Source organism: Microtus oregoni, unplaced genomic scaffold, assembly GCF_018167655.1.
Source record: "Microtus oregoni isolate MIOR12 unplaced genomic scaffold, Mior012 000107F_000, whole genome shotgun sequence".
NCBI lineage: Eukaryota > Metazoa > Chordata > Mammalia > Rodentia > Cricetidae > Microtus > Microtus oregoni.
In genome coordinates, this window is record NW_024544722.1 from 3,283,893 (window position 1) to 3,303,926 (window position 20,034).

The 20,034-nt window shown below is 37.8% G+C and overlaps 1 protein-coding gene across 1 annotated transcript in view; it reads right to left on the reverse strand.

Annotated features, from left to right (window-relative positions):
* Nucleotides 1-5,148: 5,148 nt before the first annotated feature.
* The window catches only part of LOC121443446 (SH3 domain-binding glutamic acid-rich-like protein), an 83,419-nt gene continuing 68,533 nt past the window's right edge, over nucleotides 5,149-20,034 (reverse strand). Inside the window, exons 3-4 of the mRNA XM_041645201.1 lie at nucleotides 14,263-14,343; nucleotides 5,149-7,458 (exon numbers count right to left, since the gene is read on the reverse strand). Coding sequence (XP_041501135.1) covers nucleotides 7,426-7,458; nucleotides 14,263-14,343 — 114 coding nt within the window. The 3' untranslated portion in view covers nucleotides 5,149-7,425. The remainder of the gene's footprint in view (nucleotides 7,459-14,262; nucleotides 14,344-20,034) is intronic.

Below are 20,034 nucleotides of genomic sequence, written 5' to 3' on the forward strand. Positions count from 1 at the left end.
AAATCAATCAGAAGGCCTCTTAGTCCCAACCATTCCATTTCCCCAAGTGCCCCCCCCATCCTCCCCTTCTCACTTTTCTCTCCCCATCTCCTCTTACCACCATCCCACCCCACCTCCAAGATCCCAATTTTTTGCCCGGCAATTGTGTCTACTTCCCATATGCAGGAGGAAAACTATATGTTTTTCTTGGGTTCACCTTCTTATTTAGCTTCTTTAGGATAACAAATTATAGATTCAATGTCCTTTATTTATGGCTAGAAACCAATTATGAGTGAGTACATCCCATGTTCATCTTTTTGGGTCTGGCTTACCTCACTCAGGATAGTGTTTTCTATTTCCATCGATTTGCATGCAAAATTCAAGATGTCATTGTTTTTTACCGCTGAGTAGTACTCTAATGTGTATATATTCCACACTTTCTTCATCCATTCTTCCATTGAAGGGCATCTAGGTTGTTTCCAGGTTCTTTCTATTACAAATAATGCTGCTATGAACATAGTTGAACAAATGCTTTTGTAATATGACAGGGCATCTCTTGGGTATATTCCCAAGAGTGGTATTGCTGGGTCCTGGGGTAGGTTGATCCCGAATTTCCTGAGAAACCGCCACACTGATTTCCAAAGTGGTTGGACAAGTTTGCATTCCTGATGGAGGAAGGTCATTGGTTAATTAATAAAGAAACTGCTTGTCCTCATAGGTTAGAACATAGGTGGGTGGAGTAAACAGAATAGAATGCTGGGAGGAAGAGGAAGTGAGCTCAGACTCGATAGCTCTCCTCTCTGGGGCAGATGCGATGAAGCTCCGACCCCGGATGGATGTAGGCTAGAATCTTCCCGGTAAGCGCACCTTGGGGTGCTACACACATTAATAGAAATGGGTAATCAAGATGTAAGAATTAGCCAGTAAGAAGCTAGAGCTAATGGGCCAAGCAGTGCTTAAATGAATACAATTTATGTGTCGTCATTTTGGGGCATAAGTTAGCCCAGCGGCCTGGAGCTGGGTGGCAGGAACACAGCCCGCAGCTCCTTCAACACATTCCCACCAGCAATGGATAAGGGTACCCCTTCCTACACAACCTCTCCAGCAAAGGCTATCATTGGCGATGTCCTCACTTAGTTCCTTGAGCAGCTGAGGATAGGGAACCTGAAATGGCCCTATCCTATAGCCATACTGATGAATATCTTGCATATCACCATAGAACCTTCATCTGGCGATGGATGGAGATAGAGACAGAGACCCACATTGGAGCACCGGAATGAGCTCCCAAGGTTCCAATGAGGAGCAGAAAGAGGGAGAACATGAGCAAGGAAGTCAGGACCGTGAGGGGTCACCCACCCACTGAGACAGTGGAGCTGATCTATTGGGAGCTCACCAAGGCCAGTTGGACTGGGACTGAAAAAGCATGGGATAAAACTGGACTCTCTGAACATGGCAGACAATGAGGGCTGATGAGAAGCCAAGGACAATGGCACTGGGTTTTGATCCTACTTCATGTTCTGGCTTTGTGGGAGCCTAGCCTGTTTAGATGCTCACCTTCCTAGACCTAGATGGAGGGTGGAGGACCTTGGACTTTCCACAGGGCAGGGAACCCTGACTGCTCTTCGGACTGGAGAGGGAGGGGGAGAGGAGTGGAGGAAGGGGGGTAGGAGAAGGAGGAGGGGGAGGGAAATGGGATGCTGGGAGGAGGCGGAATTTTTTTTTCAATAAAAAAAAGAAGGCGTCTTAGGCAAATGAGATAAAACAGAGATATCTTCACAGTGTACAAAAATATTTTGCCAACAAAAACAAGTATTTTTAAAACTACCTAATATGTGAAATTACCAGATTCTTGGCTAATCTTTTGTTACTCAAATACAGTATCTCAGGAGACACTTGCATGGTGTTTTGAAGCAAAACAAACTCCACTATATGTCTTCAACACTAACCTTACCCATCATATTTTTTGAAAAGTTTTTAATGGATCAGGTTTTGAAACCATGACCTACTGATTGCTTCAGAGCTAGTGGTATGGAAACAAACAAACAAAAAAAAAAAAAAACCTGAGGCATGGGAAACTCCCAGGAATCTACAAAAACGACCCCAGCTAAGCCTTCTAGCAATAGCAGATACATAGCCATCTCCTGTGACCAGGCAAGACATCCAGTGGAGGAATTAGGACACCAACCCAGCTGCATAATCATCAACCTACAGTCTTTCCTACCTATGGAATGTGCTGGGGTGAGAGTGGCTCAGAGTGGGGGTGGCCAACAAATGATTGGCCCAGCCTGAGACCAGTGCCAGGACCCAGAGACCTAGGATAGAACCAAACAGGATTGGAGAAAAATGTAAATGTAATGATGCCTAACAATATTCTGCTGTACTCATCGATTGGAACCTATCCCATCAGAGAGGCTTCATCCAGTAACTGATGGAAACAGATGCAGAAACTCACAGCCAAACATTAGGCCAAGCGTGGAGAATCCTGCTGAAGAGGGTGGAAGGATTGTAGGAGCCAGAGGTGTCAAAGACATCACACGAAAACCCACAGAATCAAATAATCTGGGATCATAGGAGCTCACTGAAACTGAACCAACAGCAGGGAGCCTTCATGGGACCAACCTAGGCCCCCTACATATATGTGAAAGCTGGGCAGTTTGTTCTGCCTTGTGGGACTCCTAACAGTGGAAGCAGAAATTGTCCCTAATACTTTGGCTGGCTTTTGGCAACCCACTCCTCATACTGGGTTGCCTTGCTCAGCCTTAATACAAAGGGAGGTACATAGTATGTAGAGGAAGGAGGCAGAGGGGAGGTGGGGGAGGAATTGAAAGGAAAGGAAGAAGGGGAAATTGTGGTTGTGATATTAAATTAAAAATGTAATTAATAATAAAATAAAAACCAGGTTGCAATTTGAAATATTTTTCCAATTACTTCACAAAAAAAATCTTTTAAAAAAATAACTGAAAAAGTTAAACTGAGAAAGAAACACCAAAAATCAAAACAGTGTGGAAGTGTCATATGTACACAAGCAGTACACAGACAGTGAAGAAAGATTAATTGTTCAGAAACATACTATAACATGTAGCATTACTCACAGTAGCCAAGTAATGGGACTGATCTATGCATCCATCTGAGAATAAACAGATTAAGAAAACGTGTTGTGTACACGCAATGAAACACTACTCAGTCTTTAAATAGGAGGAAATTCTGTCATTTTCATTAGCACGGATGAACTAAGGGAAATAGGTATGGCATGTTTTCTATTATGTGTGTGATCTAAAACAATCAAATGCATAGACATGCGGGAGAATGGCTATTACCAGAGGCTAAGAGGTGGTGCTGGAGGGCATGGGAAGAAAGATACTGGAAAAGAGTAAAGTTACATTTATGCCAGAAGAAAGAATATTTAAGGGAATAGTTATATTAATTAGCCTAATAATTCCACACTATAAAGCGTTCTATTTCCTGAACACCATAATAAATCACAATGCTACATAATTATATAATTTGTAGAAATAACTTTTAAAAACATACACTTATTTTATCTCAGTTTTAACAAAAGTCAGGAAAATTCTATAGGGATAAAACGTTTGTGGTTCTTTTAGCAAATGGTACTTGGACAAACTGAAAGTTCACACGCAAAATTAAATGACATTGAATCCTTAACCTAAATAATACACAAAAAGTAATTCAAAGCATATCACACGCATACAAAGCACAACATGAAATTATTCAATTAAAGAATAGGAGTAATGTCAACATAACTTTGGTTTAAGATTGCCTCCCCCTTTAGTTATGATAGCAAAAGTAAAAGAAATAACAGATCAACACGTGTAAGCTGACTTTGTCAAAATGAAAAACTTGAACTTCAAATACCCACCTTCTAGAAAACAAAAATTGAAAACTCATGGAATGGAAAATAACATTTTAGATCATGTCTACAATAATAGACAAGTGATCCTATTATAAAAGAAATTATAATCCAAAAACAAAGACATCAAAACTAAACAGAGAACTGGAAAAGAGTTTTTTCCAAAAATAGATTCACAAATGGTCATAACAGCATAAAAATATGCTCCACATATTTAGACACCAAAGAAATGTGAGCCACAGCTCTAATGAGGTGCCATGTAATAGCACCTACAATGCTTATAAATTTTAAAAAAAGATAAAAATAACAAAATTTCCCCAGCACTAGAGAATTTACAAAATGCATACCCTGGTAGTGGGGAAGTAAAATAGTGAAGACAATTTTAAAATATTTGGTAGTTACTCGAATTGTTAAACAGAAGTACCAATGAACCACATCTGCACAGATATGCAAGAGAATTGAAAACAGATGTTCAAACAAAACAGTACATTGGCATTCATAGTAGCACTATGCATAATAAACAAAGGTGCATACATGTAAAAGTTATACCAAATGACTAATGAAGCAAAAATGGTATTCTTTATATACAATAAATATTATTTGACAATATGAAAATGGATGCTGTATTCACCAGCGACCTACTACAAGATGTGGCACAGATGAAATTCAAAAGCATGGTAACCAAGAGTAAAATGCTTTATAATTCTATTCATGTGACACGTGCAGAACTGTTAAGTTCATAAAGGTCAAAATTAAATCACTGGTCGGATATAACTGAGGGAATAAGAACTAATAGGTAAGAATGTTAATGTTAGATCCTGAAGTGTTGATGACTGTGCAAATCCCATGGAATTTCACATGTTTAAATGGATAAATTTGAAGGTGTATAAAATACCTCAATGAATCTGTTAAAAAAACACTCATAGCAAAATAATAATTACATTAAGAGGAGGGTTACTCTTTCAAAAATAGCCTTATTTTGTGTGTATAAATGTTTGTTGGTATACTATGTGCATGTCTGGTACCAGCAGAGACCAAGAGAGTTCATCAGATCCCCTGGAACCGTAGTTACTGACAGTTATAAGCTGCCATGTGTGTTGGAAACAGAACATGATTCTTCTGGGAGAGCCCTAAGTACTCTAAAACACTGAGTCACCTCCCGAATCCCAAGAATGATTACTTTTTATGTAGAAATTCAAAACTCATTTACAATGGGATTGACTAGTAGTATTCAGAAACAGGAATTGTGGAAGGAAGCAGAAGACCAGAAGATTCAAATGAATCAAACATAAATCACTTAATTGATTTTATTGGAATTCATCACAAGAAAAGAAGTGTCTGTGTTACATAGAAAAGAATTAATGACGAACTTTGTATATTTTAAAGACCAATAAGTGGTTAACAAAATACATTTGAATTCTACCTTTTTACATAATGAATGAGATCTGATTTCACTCAAACTCCCTGTATTTACTTAGTCTTTCCCAATCAAAGCAATCTTTGCTTCAAAATTCTCTATTCACCTAGGCTCGAATTCCCAAAGAGGTGTTTACATTTAACAATACAATTAACAATTTATAGTGTTTTGTGAAAATGGAACTTTCTGAGGATCAAAAATTCTAAAAGGCAAATGAGCTCCAAAATATGAAATTACCAAATTACATGGTCTGATTTATAAATGCAAATATTCCAAACATAATGTAAAAAGCATCAAGGATGTTATTTCCCAGGCACATACTGTGGAGTTCCATTCAAAACTCATCTTAATCCTCAGAATTTCATTTGCTTTTCTTTCATCTCTCATCTATCTGGCAAGTTTCTCAGTTAACAGAAATAAAATGCTTCAACTGGAGAAAACTCAATTCAAACTTTTCCATTAAATCGACAGATTTAAGTTGATTTCAGGGTACTAACCACGGATATAAATATCACCCAAAGCATCTGTTTCTTTAAGGTCTGTCCAAAACAGTATTATTTAATACAAAAGTTCAATTGTCCACCTAGAATATTGCCAAGTATTACCTGCTGCATTTAGCAATGTTAAGGAAAAAATAATAACTAAAATTATTTTGCTCACTCCACAATCCATTAAAAAGCACTCTGTTTTCCAGAGTTCTCTGAGAAATATTTTTTTTTGCAAAATGAAGAAACATAAATAAATAAAAATGGAATACTTTTGACTCCAATACATAGTCCAAAATTTAGGTCACTAAAAAAAAATTGAGAAACTGCCTTCAAGTCGTTTTTTTGTTTGCCTGATGTTTTGTTTTTCTCCTTTCTCACCAACTATAAAAGACAATTACTCATCAAAATTACTGTATATTATTTAGAATCCAGTAACAATGTCTAAAACCACTTATTTTAAAAGCATCAAATCAAGTTTGAATTTCAGTAAACACAGCTATGGCTTCATTATATGTTGGAGTTTTGGAGAGTACCGTCTTGCAAACAGAAGATATGATACAGCAATTTTAAGTAAAAGGTGATTGTTTTAAAAAATAAAGTAATAAAAGACAAAGGTACAAAATCAGTACCTTCTGGTTGAGTAACGTGGGTCATGCTTATCTTCAAAATATTTCAAAAGTTGTTCCTTTTCTTTGATACTTGTGCTTTCTGACAAAATCAAAGCTTTGTGATTCATTCTACTTGGACGGAGGTGTTGACACAATCTGCCCAAACTGAAGCAAAGCGTTCAGCTATCAAGACACAGTGGCATTCATGATCACCAGCTATATTAAAGCAGGAGAAGGGAGCCACTAAGATTTTTTTTAGCAAACACCAAAGAAAAATAATATTTAACAATTAGGGGCAAGATATTGTGTAATGGTTAATTAAAAGCCTGAGCTTTTTGCAAGAAGGGCCAAATTAAAATTAATTGCCATCATCATTCTGTGACTTACACATCCATATTTTTTACTGAGGCAAGCCACTTAGAAGCACGATTACATTGTAACTATATATGTAAACAAGCAACAGTGGAATGCATTTGATACTTTTCTTGTGGGAAGTCAAATATCTTGATCACTGAATGTGCAATGAAATGTTACATCAAGAAGCCGGGAAAACTTGAGGTTCAGGGCACACAAGTTGCTCCTATGGGAGAATAAGAATGTCACAATAACCATCACATCGTAAACATAACCTGCAAATACATTTCAGCAACAGTAACATCACACCAAAATATTCATGTTCACTAAAGTTAATGAGGCAATTTTGGAATAAGAGTTTTGCTCTCTCTCTCTCGCTCCTCTTTTAATTCCTTGAAGTTGAAATGAAGATATCCTTAAGCAACAGTAATATCAAAAAAGAAGCATATGGTTTTTTTTGTAAAATCCTTGCAGAACATAAAGTATCTTGGCAGATAAGAATACTATTCTATGATATCTACTTAAAGTTTTAACTTCGTCTCTCATTTTTCTCACCATCATGTTCACATTTTAATTATGCTTGTTTGCATGCGAGAACATCAACTAATCTATTATTGCAACATTTAAGCCTATTTCTTTGAAGCGAAGATTTTTATAAAAGCAATGGAGATTCATTATTTTCCAAGATGTTGAAGGAAGAACGCGTAATATTCAAGCTTGCTGCTTTGCCTGGGCTTCTGCTTCCTGGAATCAAAAACAAACAAAACATACGTTTAAATATCACAAGACAGATACGTCTATGCATCTTTGTTAAAATAAGTTAGCTCAAATTCCTAAGATTATTCAATAGAACAGTAATTATTTCCAGAGGAAAAAAGGCTTTAAAATAATTAGCAGAAGCTTCCATTGTGCCAGAAAGTGCTGTACAGGCTGCTGGCAGAGAGTAGGTATCAACTTCTTCTTACTCAGATGTGCACTCTGCATACCACACAGCCAAACAGGAGGCAAGATGCTGGTAAAATGATGGTAGGACTTTTACGAGGCTTGGATTTGAAGCCTTCTCCCCAAGAGAAAATTTACGTCTGGTTCTGTGATCCTGGTAAAGAGCCCATGGGCTGGGAGGTCACAGGTATTAGAAGAAAGGAGCTTTCTATTGTTCTGCTAAATGGTTATATTGTGCTCATCATACTGCCTTCTAAATGTTTGCGTTTATGAGCAAAGATTAGAGTCGCTTGCAAACTTGGTCAGAGAAGTTTCTTTTAGCAGTGAGCAGCAAGTAATAACTGGCAAATGTACTAGGGAAAGTAACTGTTGAATGCTCAGTCATAAAGGAGACTTCTGTACCACCCTCTCCAAGAATGAAAGGACAATTCGGAAAAGAGAGTGGGAAAAAAGGGGCAAGAGGACGGGAATGTTATAGTACATCTGGTAGGCACAACATGACCTTTGCACTCAGCTCATGAACTCACAGGGTGGTTACCTAGTGGAGACGGGACCCTGACAACATTCCCTCGTGGAATTTAGGGAGAGACTTGTCAGGCCCCACTCATCCTTGAGAAGATATTGGCTATTAAAGGTGGCAGTTAACAGTTGCTGGGGGTGGGGGAAGGTAATTTCCTTAAATGGTGCATATGCTCTGGTAAGAGCCTCCCCATCTATGCTCGCACCAGCAGGCGTTTTTGAAATTCAACGGGTCATGCACAAAGGCACAGAATAGTGGAACTGTATGGAAAGAAGCAGTTCAGGGAGAGGGAGACAAGGTATAGGCTAAATATGATCAAAATACATTATATACATGTATGAAGTTACCAAAATACTTAAAAAATAAACAAAACTGTGAATAGCAACTAGCAGATGCAGTTGGGGAAGCAGTTATGTAGTAATGTGTATGTCCTGGTCATGTGTTTCTTCACATAACTGCACATCACTTGCAAGTGAGCAGTACTGGGAAAGAGCCTAGCTTCCCTTAGTCATACTCTGGATTTCATAATTAAAGAAATCACTGAGATGGGCATGTAAGCCAAAAGGGTATTCTACATTCTAGGTCACTGTCCATTAGACTGTGTCTTTTTACCAGGCTTGATAGCACGCGCCTTCAATCCTAGCATGCGGGAGAGGCAGAGGAAGGCAGAGCTCTCTGAGTTCAAGGCCAGTCTGGTCTCTAGAGCAAGTTTGTATTTAATTTTAGGAATAAAATATAATGTAGGACAGTGAGAAAGCTCGGCAGGTAGAACTGTCCATGATTCAAGCCTGATGATCTGAGTTCAAATCCTGGAACTCACTCCTCTTCCCTACACATACGCACTGTAGCACTAGTGGTCCCCCCCCCACACACACACCCTTTGCACACACATCGTTGTGCACACACACTGAAAAGTGAAAGAAAGAAAACAAGATCCATAAAATATATTCATTTGTGTAGCAATAGTTGTCCTCTGGTCTCCATAACACATGGGTGCCTGTGCACACACACACACACACAGTAAAAAAAATTTAACTTTAAGAAGGATAAAATATGAACTTCACCCTGTACCTGCACAGGTTTTGACTTAATTCAGGATTCAAATTCCATCTGTTGCACTCAATTATGCATTCTTGAGCAAAATTATTTAAGTATTAGTTTCTTCTGTAAAATTATTTACAGATACTTAACTCATAAAGATGATCTAAAGATATATACAAAGTGTGTGGCTCAGTGCATGATCCATTATGGGCACCAATTCTTTCTTTTCCTCCTCTCCTCTTTTTTGACTAGAACCAAGTACACAGTTAGATGCTATTAATCTTGGTTAGTAATCTCTTGGGTAGACTATTTTCTATGAAAATAGGATTGTTTCACATACCACAGCTTAGGCAGATTCCATGGCCACTTTCCACCACATAATGATTCACACAAAATTAATGGAAACATTTCTCTAACCATAACTCTCAACTATGTTAAAAGGCTACTGCAAGAGCCTTTTCTAGGCAAACCATTTTCTCCTTAAAGACAAGCATCACTGGATCTATTTTTCCATCACAGTACAAACTAGTTTATTATTTCCTATCTTAAAATCATCACTTTCACTACAAAGTAAGAACTGCCTGTGCTAAGAACTACTTCTGAATTGATTAAAAAAAGAAACTAACAATATTCTTTCCTTCTTAACTCCACCAGGTATGCAGAATTGTCTTCTACAAGAACATGCTTAATGGAAACATTTTCTGGTGTGAGAGGTCCTTCTGTCTACGTGTTTCTTTTATTGGTTAATGAATAAAGAAACTGGCTTGGTCTATAGAAGCTATATCTTAGGTGGGAAAAACAAAACTGAATGCTGGGAGAAGGAAGGTAGCGTTTAGGAGAAGCCATAGAGTGGCCGCCAGAGACAGATGCTGAAACTTGCCAGTAACGCACAACTACGTGACGATACACAGGTTAATGGAAATGGGTTAAATTAAGATGTAAGAGTTAGCCAGTAAGAGTCTAGAGCTAATGGGCGAAGCAGTTATTTAATTAATATAGTTTCTTTGTGGTTGTTTTGTGTCTGAGCTGCCCGGTAGCCGAAACAACCAAGTAGCCTTCCTACAACAATTTTCAGTACAGTTCTTTTAGGTAGCAAGCTCTCTATTGAATTAGTTTTCAATAATTTTTGTTTCTTTGTTTTTGAGACAGGGTTTCTCTTTAACACCCCTAGTTGTCCTGGAACTAGCTCTTGTAGACTCAAACTCACAGAAATCTGCCTGCCTCTGTTTCCTAAGTGCTGGGATTAAAGGTGTGTGGCACCACTACTTGGGTAGTTTTTAATTTTAAAGGGTATGAACTATTAGTTATTTGGAAAATAAGGAATGAGAGAAAGTCATTGCTATTGGCTAGTATTCCTTCTAGGCTCTTTTTATCCTATTCTGAAAAGAATTAGAGAATTATCCAGTAAAAAATAAATCTATAGCACAGTTTCATATATTTTTGCCACAAGCTACAATAGTTCCCTTTTTTCAATACAGGAGATATTCCAACTTGCAGTGGACACCTGAAACCATAGACATCCTAGTAGATGTGAATTTTTTTCTTATAAAAAAGTTTAGCTCATAAAATAAGCATAGTTAGAAACTACTAAAAATATCTAATAATGATACATTATAACAATAAACTCTAATAAAGGCTATGTGAATGTGTTTGCTTCTTTCTCCACTGCCATTGAGCAGGAGATGAATAGAGACTGGATGAGCTTGGCAAAAGGGCAATTCAGATCCTGTATGGAATAGAGTAGGAAAGTGAGGGATTTCATCACACTATTAAGACTGACAAAAACATACATATACACTGTTTGTTCTAGAATTTTCCATTAGTATTTCCAGACCAGAGTGGACAGACCTATAGAAAGTGAAACTGTAAAAGATGAAGTCATGATGAAATTTTTTAAATGTCAACATGAGCTCACTAAATGGACTAATATTTTTGTTGGATCTTTTGTTGGACATTTTTTCCAACATTATTGATAACAGACATATGCATAAATGAATCTTTAAATTATATTTGACTCTCATACTTTATCCAGAAAGTTTGTTGATGAATTAATTTAGTTAACACTCTTTTGAAACATTTAATTTTCTCCAAAGATTTGAGATCTTGAGTTATATTTGGATTTATGCTTTTACCCATAATGTTTCTATATCTAGGATTACTTCATCAGGCTATGTAATACTCAGTGTGAAATTTCTGGGTGAAGGTGCAGAGTAATATTCTTGAGTTTCTTAACAAATATTTGCTCTTCTCATTTTCAAAGGAAAGTAAGAGCTTCCTCTGCCTAAAGCTCTGTCTGTTTCAAAATACTTTCCCAGCACAGAGCCTTAGCATTTTGTCTTACTTTTACTAATTTCACTTATGAAAATTGCATCTCATTTTACCATATTTCATTTACTATCAGTATACTTTTCCAGTATGGATTAACTACTTGAATCTATTTTTTGGCAATATCTATTTTTATTTCTTTTAATTCTAAGTTTAGGGTGTGTGTGGGTGTGGGTGTGTATGTGCGTGCGCGCATGTGTGTGCATGTATGTGTACCCAAGTGCCACTGCTCTCAGAGGCCAAAGGTGTGGTACTAGAGTACCATCTGCTTGAGAGCCACCTGACAGTGGGTGCTGGGAACCAAACTCAGGTCCTCTGGAAGAGCAGTCAGTATTCTTAACTGTTCAGGCATCTCTCCAGCCATTATGTGTGAATTTCTTATCTGGTGGACTTTCTGTTCAGCCAAAGTCTAATGCCATAGTGACTGTCACTAAATAAAAGTGACCAGAATAGAAAAATGTTCTTCAGACATCAAATTGATCACTTTTGGTCTTGGCAAAGACGTGTCAACATTCAAAAATCTTTCTTTAATTAATTCACTCCAGATGACTTTTTGTTAACCCAATATATTAATTCCTTTTGCCCAACCCTTCATAACATCCAGTGCTACTGTATTCTACTTTCGGATTTAAATCAGGACAGAAAAAAGACATTAGAGGTTTATATAACGTATTTCTGCTAATTTGCCTTCTAAATCGATTGTTCTCTTTGTTAAAGCTATTTCACCTTGAGGTCCTCTCAATTGTTTTCATGGGCCCTTAAGACATCCTGAAGTAGAAATATGGCTAGAAAGTATCATCCCTCTAATGTTCATTGTGCAGAGCACACTCCTATTAAATTTACTTTTTTAAGACAAATTTTTGTACCAAAGTGGACAAGTAATCCCATCATTGGGAAAGCCAGGTGCTAGGATCAAGGCAGAATGAGATAAGATCCTGTCTCAAAGTAAGAATAAAAAATTATGAAGATTAAATTAAACTAAACCATGTCTTAAAATACTGAAACAATCATACCAGTATCTGGGTGTGGTGAGCACAGAAGATCAACGTGAGTTTGAGACCAGCCTGATCTACATAGTGAGTTCCAGACCAGCTAGGGGCAAAGTGAAACAGTGACAAACAAACAACGAAACAAAAATCTCACCACTGCTTCCCCAGATTTTCCATAGTAACTTTTGGGTGCCTAGTGGGTAAAGGTGAAGCTACCAGATAGAGCAATCATCACTTGGTCTTAACCTACCTAGCGGATCTTAAAGCTCCTAACACAGTCCTCTGTTTCACAGTCCCTATGCCGAAGTCATACTGTACTACATTCTCTTCCCTCAAAGGAAACTCAGCATGCGCAACGGTATGCCCATGCTTTTCATTGCTGGCCCTGTAAAAAATGACTATCACCTCAATAGTTTGACATTTCCAGCAGTTTAAATAAGACCCTTCTGTTAAAAACTTCTCTAATATCCTCAATAAAAAAATCATGATTATTTTCCTAAATCCCTATAGCACTTTATTTATAATTACACTATAGTTTCATAGAATTTACGATAGTATGTCTTCAATTATAATTACTTTAATACATACATTTATTATATAATCTTTTCCACATCTACACTCATTAGGTTTTAAAAAGAATGTAAGGATTATGTCATACTTTGTTTTTCCGCCATTAATTTCAGTGCTTGACAATTGATAAATATTTGGTGAGCAAATGAATTCTAATTTTAATTGCAGGGGCACAGTCATCAGCCACAGGAAATGGTCTGTCCTTTCTTCTGCCCTCCCTCTGATCTGCATTAATGGCTTAACTTGATCTCACCAATTATTTAAACAAAAAAGGCCACTTTACTTTTTACTTGAGTCAGGTTTTAAAAAGCCTAAAATACAATGTTTATCCAAGGGAAAGGAATGTTTGGCAAGGAAATAGAACGTCATAGTGGGACAAACGTATTTATAAATACTGTTTGGTGAAAACGTAGATGGCATTATGGGTTCTCAAGAGTGAAGAAGGAACTAGAGTTTAAATAAATTACTCAACATAAAATCTATTGTTAAGAGTGGAACACAGATTAGTGCCACGGGGGAAACATATTTTTATTAAATGAGCTGGTATGAAAAGCCCAAATGGAAAAGAAAAAGGTCTACTTAAAGTCCATAGCTTTGGGGCATTTCACTGGACAGGCAATTTCGCTTTTGCTTTCCTGCTTTATTTGGGCTCTCCAGGGAACACTGTCACTTGAAAAATTAATTTATCTTGGCAAGGAACAAAATACCAAATTTAGCTGGCAATTTAGTGACCAGTTTTGTAACTCAAATGTTCCTGTTATACTTGAATAGCTGACTCTATCATTTAATCATTTATTCTCACACAGCTAATAAATGCTATTAAGAAGATTATCATAAACTAAGATGCTTGATGTCCACGTAGAACTGTGCATGAGAGTTGGCATGATGGAGGCCTACTGCTGACAATCTCTTATTTGAGAATGAATAATTCTATGTCTACTGCCTCAGGCAGTTTGACAGAGAAGTTCCACTTAATACTCTACTTCCTGCGTACACACTTTGTGTTCTATGCACATTAGTCTAACCTACTGAGGATTAAACGTACTTAGAACAAACACGGCTCTGGATTTATTATGAATAGTTAACCGGGAGAACTTTAACTGGTTAAACAACTCAGTAGCAACAAGATAGTCAACAACAAAGTAAATAGAGGAATCATACCTTTGAACCAGGTGGTGCTGTCAAGCCTAAAAAGGCATACACTGCATTATTTTCTCGGGCTTCAAAGAAGGCATCATAGTCCTTTGTGAAAAGAAGACAAGAAGAATTAACAGTCTGCAACGGAACAAAGGAAAGAGATGTGCTCTCAATGACTGGACTGGTTGACAAGATCAGCTGTCTTCTCGGGGGCTAAACTCCATAATGCTGAAATTCTGCAAGGAATAATAAAGAGACAGGCAGGCTTCTGAGACTACAAGTGTGTAATACCAACTTCAGAAGCTGAGGCAAAAGGATCACTAGTTGAGGCCAGACTGAGCTACACAGGGAAACAATGTCTGAGAGAAAGAGAGAGAGAGAGAGAGAGAGAGAGAGAGAGAGAGAGAGAGAGAGAGAGAGAGAGAGAGAGAGAGAGAGAGAGAGAGAGAGATTAGGGGAACAAAAAGAAAGAAAAAAGAAAAAAAGCCCAGAGGAAGCATTATGAGAGAGGCAAAAAGAAAAAATTCCAAAAGTATCAATTAAGTTCTTTTGTGAGTCTGGCTTGACATCTTTAATGAGAGTTCTGAGTGTGAATGTGTATGTCTCTATAGTGATATTTTGTTGATGATCTAACAAACAAAGGTTGCCTGAAGATCAGAGAAGCAAAGCAGCCAACCACTAGAGAGCTCTTACCTCTATGAAAAGAGAACGAGTTCCTGTGTCATCCCGCATTATTTTTATGTTAGACAAAAAGGGGGAAATATAGTGAAATTTGTGTTTTAATGAATAAAGCTTGCCTGAAGATCAGGGTGCAAAGCAGCCACACTAGTTAGCCATAGAGGCCAGGTAGTGGTGGTACATGCCTTTAATCCCATTGGAGAGGACTATAAGGCTGGATGACACAGGAACCTACTCTCTTTTCAGTCCTCCTTAGTGATTGGCTGTTTTGCTTCCCTGATCTTCAGGAAAGCTTTATTTGTTAGATAAGAAACAAAATATCACCATGTCTCTGCATCTATAAGTGGGTTTTGTGCCTTTCCTTTGACTCTTTCTTGTCATTTGCTTATTTCTTTTAACTTATTCTGGTTTGTTTGCTTTTTATTTAATCATATTTTATTTTACGTTATTTTTTTAGATAACTGTTTGTTTCCTAACAATAGACAGCAAGAAAGGGTGTGGATTTGGGTGAGTAGGGGTGTGGAGATGACATGGGAGGACTCTGCAGGAGGGAAAATTGTAATCATATATTGTTTGAAAAAATACACTTCAATTCAAAACAACAAAATACAAAGGGAAGAGGATGAAGAAAGGGAGAGAGGGCTTCTAGATACCATTTAATGTGTTAGAAGGTACATAGGTCTTTGGGGCAGAAAATGAAGAATAGTTTATTGCATATCACATAGGATTTACACCTCTTTGCACCTTCCTCCTTCACCACCCAAAGCAAGCATTTCTCAGCAATAGATAGCTTTTTCCAGTGGGAGACTAATTCCAGTTCTCCATATTTCTCTTCTATTACTGAATTTAATACTGTTTTCCTCCGACTGAAATAAAAACAATATTAGGTATATACGCATAAGGCCAGAAGACCAGTGAGACTGTACTCTCTTTGCAAGGAGAATGAAGTGTTTTCAAAACATGAGCGAAAGAAACTTCAAACCTGAGACCACCAGAGAAGAATCTTGACAGGTCTCAATTTGCTTCAGCTTTACTTGCTGTCCCATAAGCCACTAAGCCTTCACCAAAAGTAGCAAGTAGACTTGGCTCCACTTGTAACTTGTAATCAACAGCAAACACAGTTAATTGTTCATTTTCTGTATGTTGCCTTGATTGGTGTGATTTCTAAACCTACACAGGAAGTCTGAGATTTTGGCTGATTTGTTAAACCTGAGATTTTCAAAATGTGCTGAATTCTCTAGAAAGTGCTGTGTTACACCTCTAAGGGGAAAGGTATCCTAACAGTAGGGAGCCAAGATCAACCACAAAGTCATACCACACAACAAACCTCACATGAGAGATTTATTGGGATGGAAAAATGCAGGAGGGTGGCTGCCTCTGCTCAGACAAGTAGCAGAGAACCAAGAAGAAAGCAGTGTTAATAAAGGATTTCTTTGGCGGCAAGGCTTTTCGGGGTGGAGATTTCTAGTGCTATGGAATAATCCTCTTGCACAATGTAAAGATTTGTCACTCAAATTGGTTTACTAAAACACTGGCTGGCCAGTAGTCAAGCAGGAAGTATAGGTGGGGTGACCAAGTTAAGGATGATGGGAAGAAGGGTGGAGTCAGGAGCTGTCAGCCAGATGCAGAGGGAGCAGGATATAAACGTGCCATGCTAATAAAGGTATGAACATGTGGTAGAGTGTTAATAAGAAATATGAGTTAACTTAAAATGTAAGGATCAACTTACCCCTGGACCCAGCAATACCACTCTTGGGAATATACCCAAGAGAGGCCTTATCATACAACAAAAGTATATGCTCTACGATGTTCATAGCAGCATTATTTGTAATAGCCAGAACCTGGAAACAACCTAGATGCCCTTCAATGGAAGAATGGATGAAGAAAGTGTGGAATATATACATATTAGAGTACTACTCAGCAGTAAAAAACAAGGACTTTGAGAATTTTGCATGCAAATGGATGGAAATAGAAAACACTATCCTGAGTGAGGTAAGCCAGACCCAAAAAGAGGAGTATGGGATGTACTCACTCATATTTGGTTTCTAGCCATAAACAAAGGACATTGAGCCTATAATTAGTGATTCTAGAGAAGCTAAATAAGGAGAACCCAAAGAAAAACATTTAGGCATCCTCCTGAATATTAACCTTCATCAGGCGATGAAAGGAGACAGAGACAGAGACCCAGATTGGAGCACCGGGCATAAATCTCAAGGTCTAAATCAAGAGCAGAAGGAGAGAGAGCACAAGCAAGGAACTCAGGACTGCAAGGGGTGCACCCACACACTGAGAACATGGGGATGTTCTATTGGGAACTCACCAAGGCCAGCTGGCCTGGGTCTGAAAAAGCCTGGGATAAAACCGGACTAGCTGAACATAGCAGACAATGAGGACTACTGAGAACTCTAGAACAATGGCAATGGGTTTTTGATCCTACTGCACGTATTGGCTTTGTGGGAGCCTAGGCAGTTTGGATGCTCACCTTACTAGACCTGGATGGAGGTGGGGGTTCCTTGGACTTCCCACAGGTCAGGGAACCCTGATTGCTCTTCGGGCTGAGGAGGGGGGGGACTTAATTGGAGGAGGGGGAGGGAAATGGGAGGCGGTGGCGGGGAAGAGACAGAAATCTTTAACAAATAAATAAATTAAAAAAAATAGTTTGAACTGGAAGGACTTATATAATGTACAGTTATATAATTTTTATTTAAGAATGTTTAGCTTTATGCAATAATTGATGTAATCATTGATGGAAATACAAACATAAAAAGCTAAAAAAATGTAAGAGCATATTAATAACAAGCCTGAGCTATGGGCCAAGCATTGATAATTAATATAAGCCTCTGTGTGGCAATTTGAGAAATGGCTGCCTGGTATTTGGGAACAGATGGTTGGGACAAGAAACTTTTTTTTACATTCTAGGGTGGAGAATTGGTGGGGTTTCAAGTCCTGAGTTTGGCTGCCTCCACTTGGAGAGGCTGGGTTCAGCTGTTATGTCAGTTGGAGTGTCTTGTGGGTGGAACCTGGCAGTTGGAGATCCTCAGGGGAGGGAGCAGGCCACTCATATACCTCCAGTGTCTTACAAATGCCTCACCAACAGATTGTCTTTACAAGGTTGCTTTCAAGCACATTACCTTTCCACACTTGGATCTGGACCTAGAAGACACTGATGACACTAACAATTGGATCTAACCTCAAGAAATACAAGACTACATAGAGCCAGGCATGGTGTCACAATCGGTAATCTACATTTGGAAGGTACAGGAGACAAGAGGATCAAAAGTTCATGGTCATCAGCTACATAGTAATGTTTTGTTTTGTTTTCCTTTGTTTCTTTTGGGGTTTCTGGGGGGGTTGTTTTTGTTTTTGCCAACCCAGACTATGTGAAATTCTGTTTTTAAAACATATACTCTTTTCTTTCCCTCATATTCCGCATAGTCTCAAAAGAAATTTTGCTTTGTGAAGGATAATGCTAAGAGAATAAAAAGATGAATTACAACATATAGCAGGCTTTCTTGGACCACCAGCCCCCAAATCATGACATGGAGAGGTATTATTGATTATGAATGTTCAGCCTTATCTTACGCTGTCCCACTAGATCTTAAAACTTATTGTAACCTGTTTCTCTTCATCTACATTTTCCCTTGGGGCTTTTTTTAAACCTTTCTTTCATTCTGAATGTCCTACTTTTGTGTTTTCTCCATGTCTGGCTGCCTGGCAGCTGCATGGCTAACTAGCAGCTGGCTGGATGGCTGGCCCTTGGAGTCTTCCTTTTTTCCCTCATTCTCTCTTCTTATTAAGCCTAAATTCCTCCTCCTACTTGTTCTCTCTGATGGTCAGCCCCACCTATCCCTTTACTGCCTAGCTATTGGCTGTTCATCTTTTTATTAGACCAATCAGGTGCCTTAGGCAGGCAAGGTGAAATAAATGTAATACGTCTTTACTAGTTAAAGTAATATTCCTTAGCAACAACATGGAAGAAAATAATAGAAAACTGTGTATGTGGCAAAATTTCCCATATAAAATATATAAAAATCATAAGGTATAATACTAATAAAACAAAATTAAATATGAGAAAATAACTAAACAAACTCTTAAAGAGGATAAAAGGATGACAAAATGTGCACAAAATGTGTGTTGGTATCATAATTTTGATCATTACATAAATACAAATTAAAATGACCAGAAGGTATCAAAACACAAAGCTACTTTGGATTGATTTAAAAGTCTGACAATAGGGCTATGAAGTAATTCAGGGCTTCAGCATTTGCCTAGCATGTGTGCAATACTGGCTGAAATATGCAGTAACATTGAAAAAGAACAGACACAAAACTTCTGACAATACCAAGAGCTAAAGAGAAAGGCTGAATATCAGGAACCTTTAAGCAAGAACATGAACAATCAATCCAGAAACACTCCAAATTCTGTATAAATAAAAAATATAATCACTGGGTTAGGCAGTAAACCCAATCCTGGCATTCATCCCTGAGAAATGAAAATTAGTATTCATACAAAAATCAAAAAATAAATGCTCTAAATACGTATAATTACAATGGCTCAGATTTGAAAATGATGAAACTGTCTACCAATGTACAGTGGTTAAATGAAGTACCTGTATAATAATATACCACTACTCAGCTATATGAAGGAGCAGATGTTGGTGTAGACAACAACCTGGATCTCAAATACATCCAAGTCACTGAAAGAAGCCAGCATTGAAAGACTACATGTGATATGAAGCCATTTACATGAACTTATCAAAAAACAAAACTATAGCGATGATGATAGTGTTTGCCAGGCATTAGGGGTAGGCATAGCATATACCTATAAAGGAGTATCTTGAGAGATTGAGAAATGGTTCTTTATTTTAATTATAGTACTAGTTACAGAAAGCAATGCATGTGTTAAAATTCAAAGGAAACCACACACCAAAAAAGTCACTACAATAGTATAAAATTTCAAACATTAAACTTATAAAAAGACAAGTAATATAAATACATTTTAAGGAAAATGACAAAAATTAAAATCCATAAATGAAACAAAAGTAAGTACTGGAGATGTATGTGTCGGGGGAGGGTAGATGCATGTATTTTCACCAAGCCGATTGTGAGAATTGAAGCT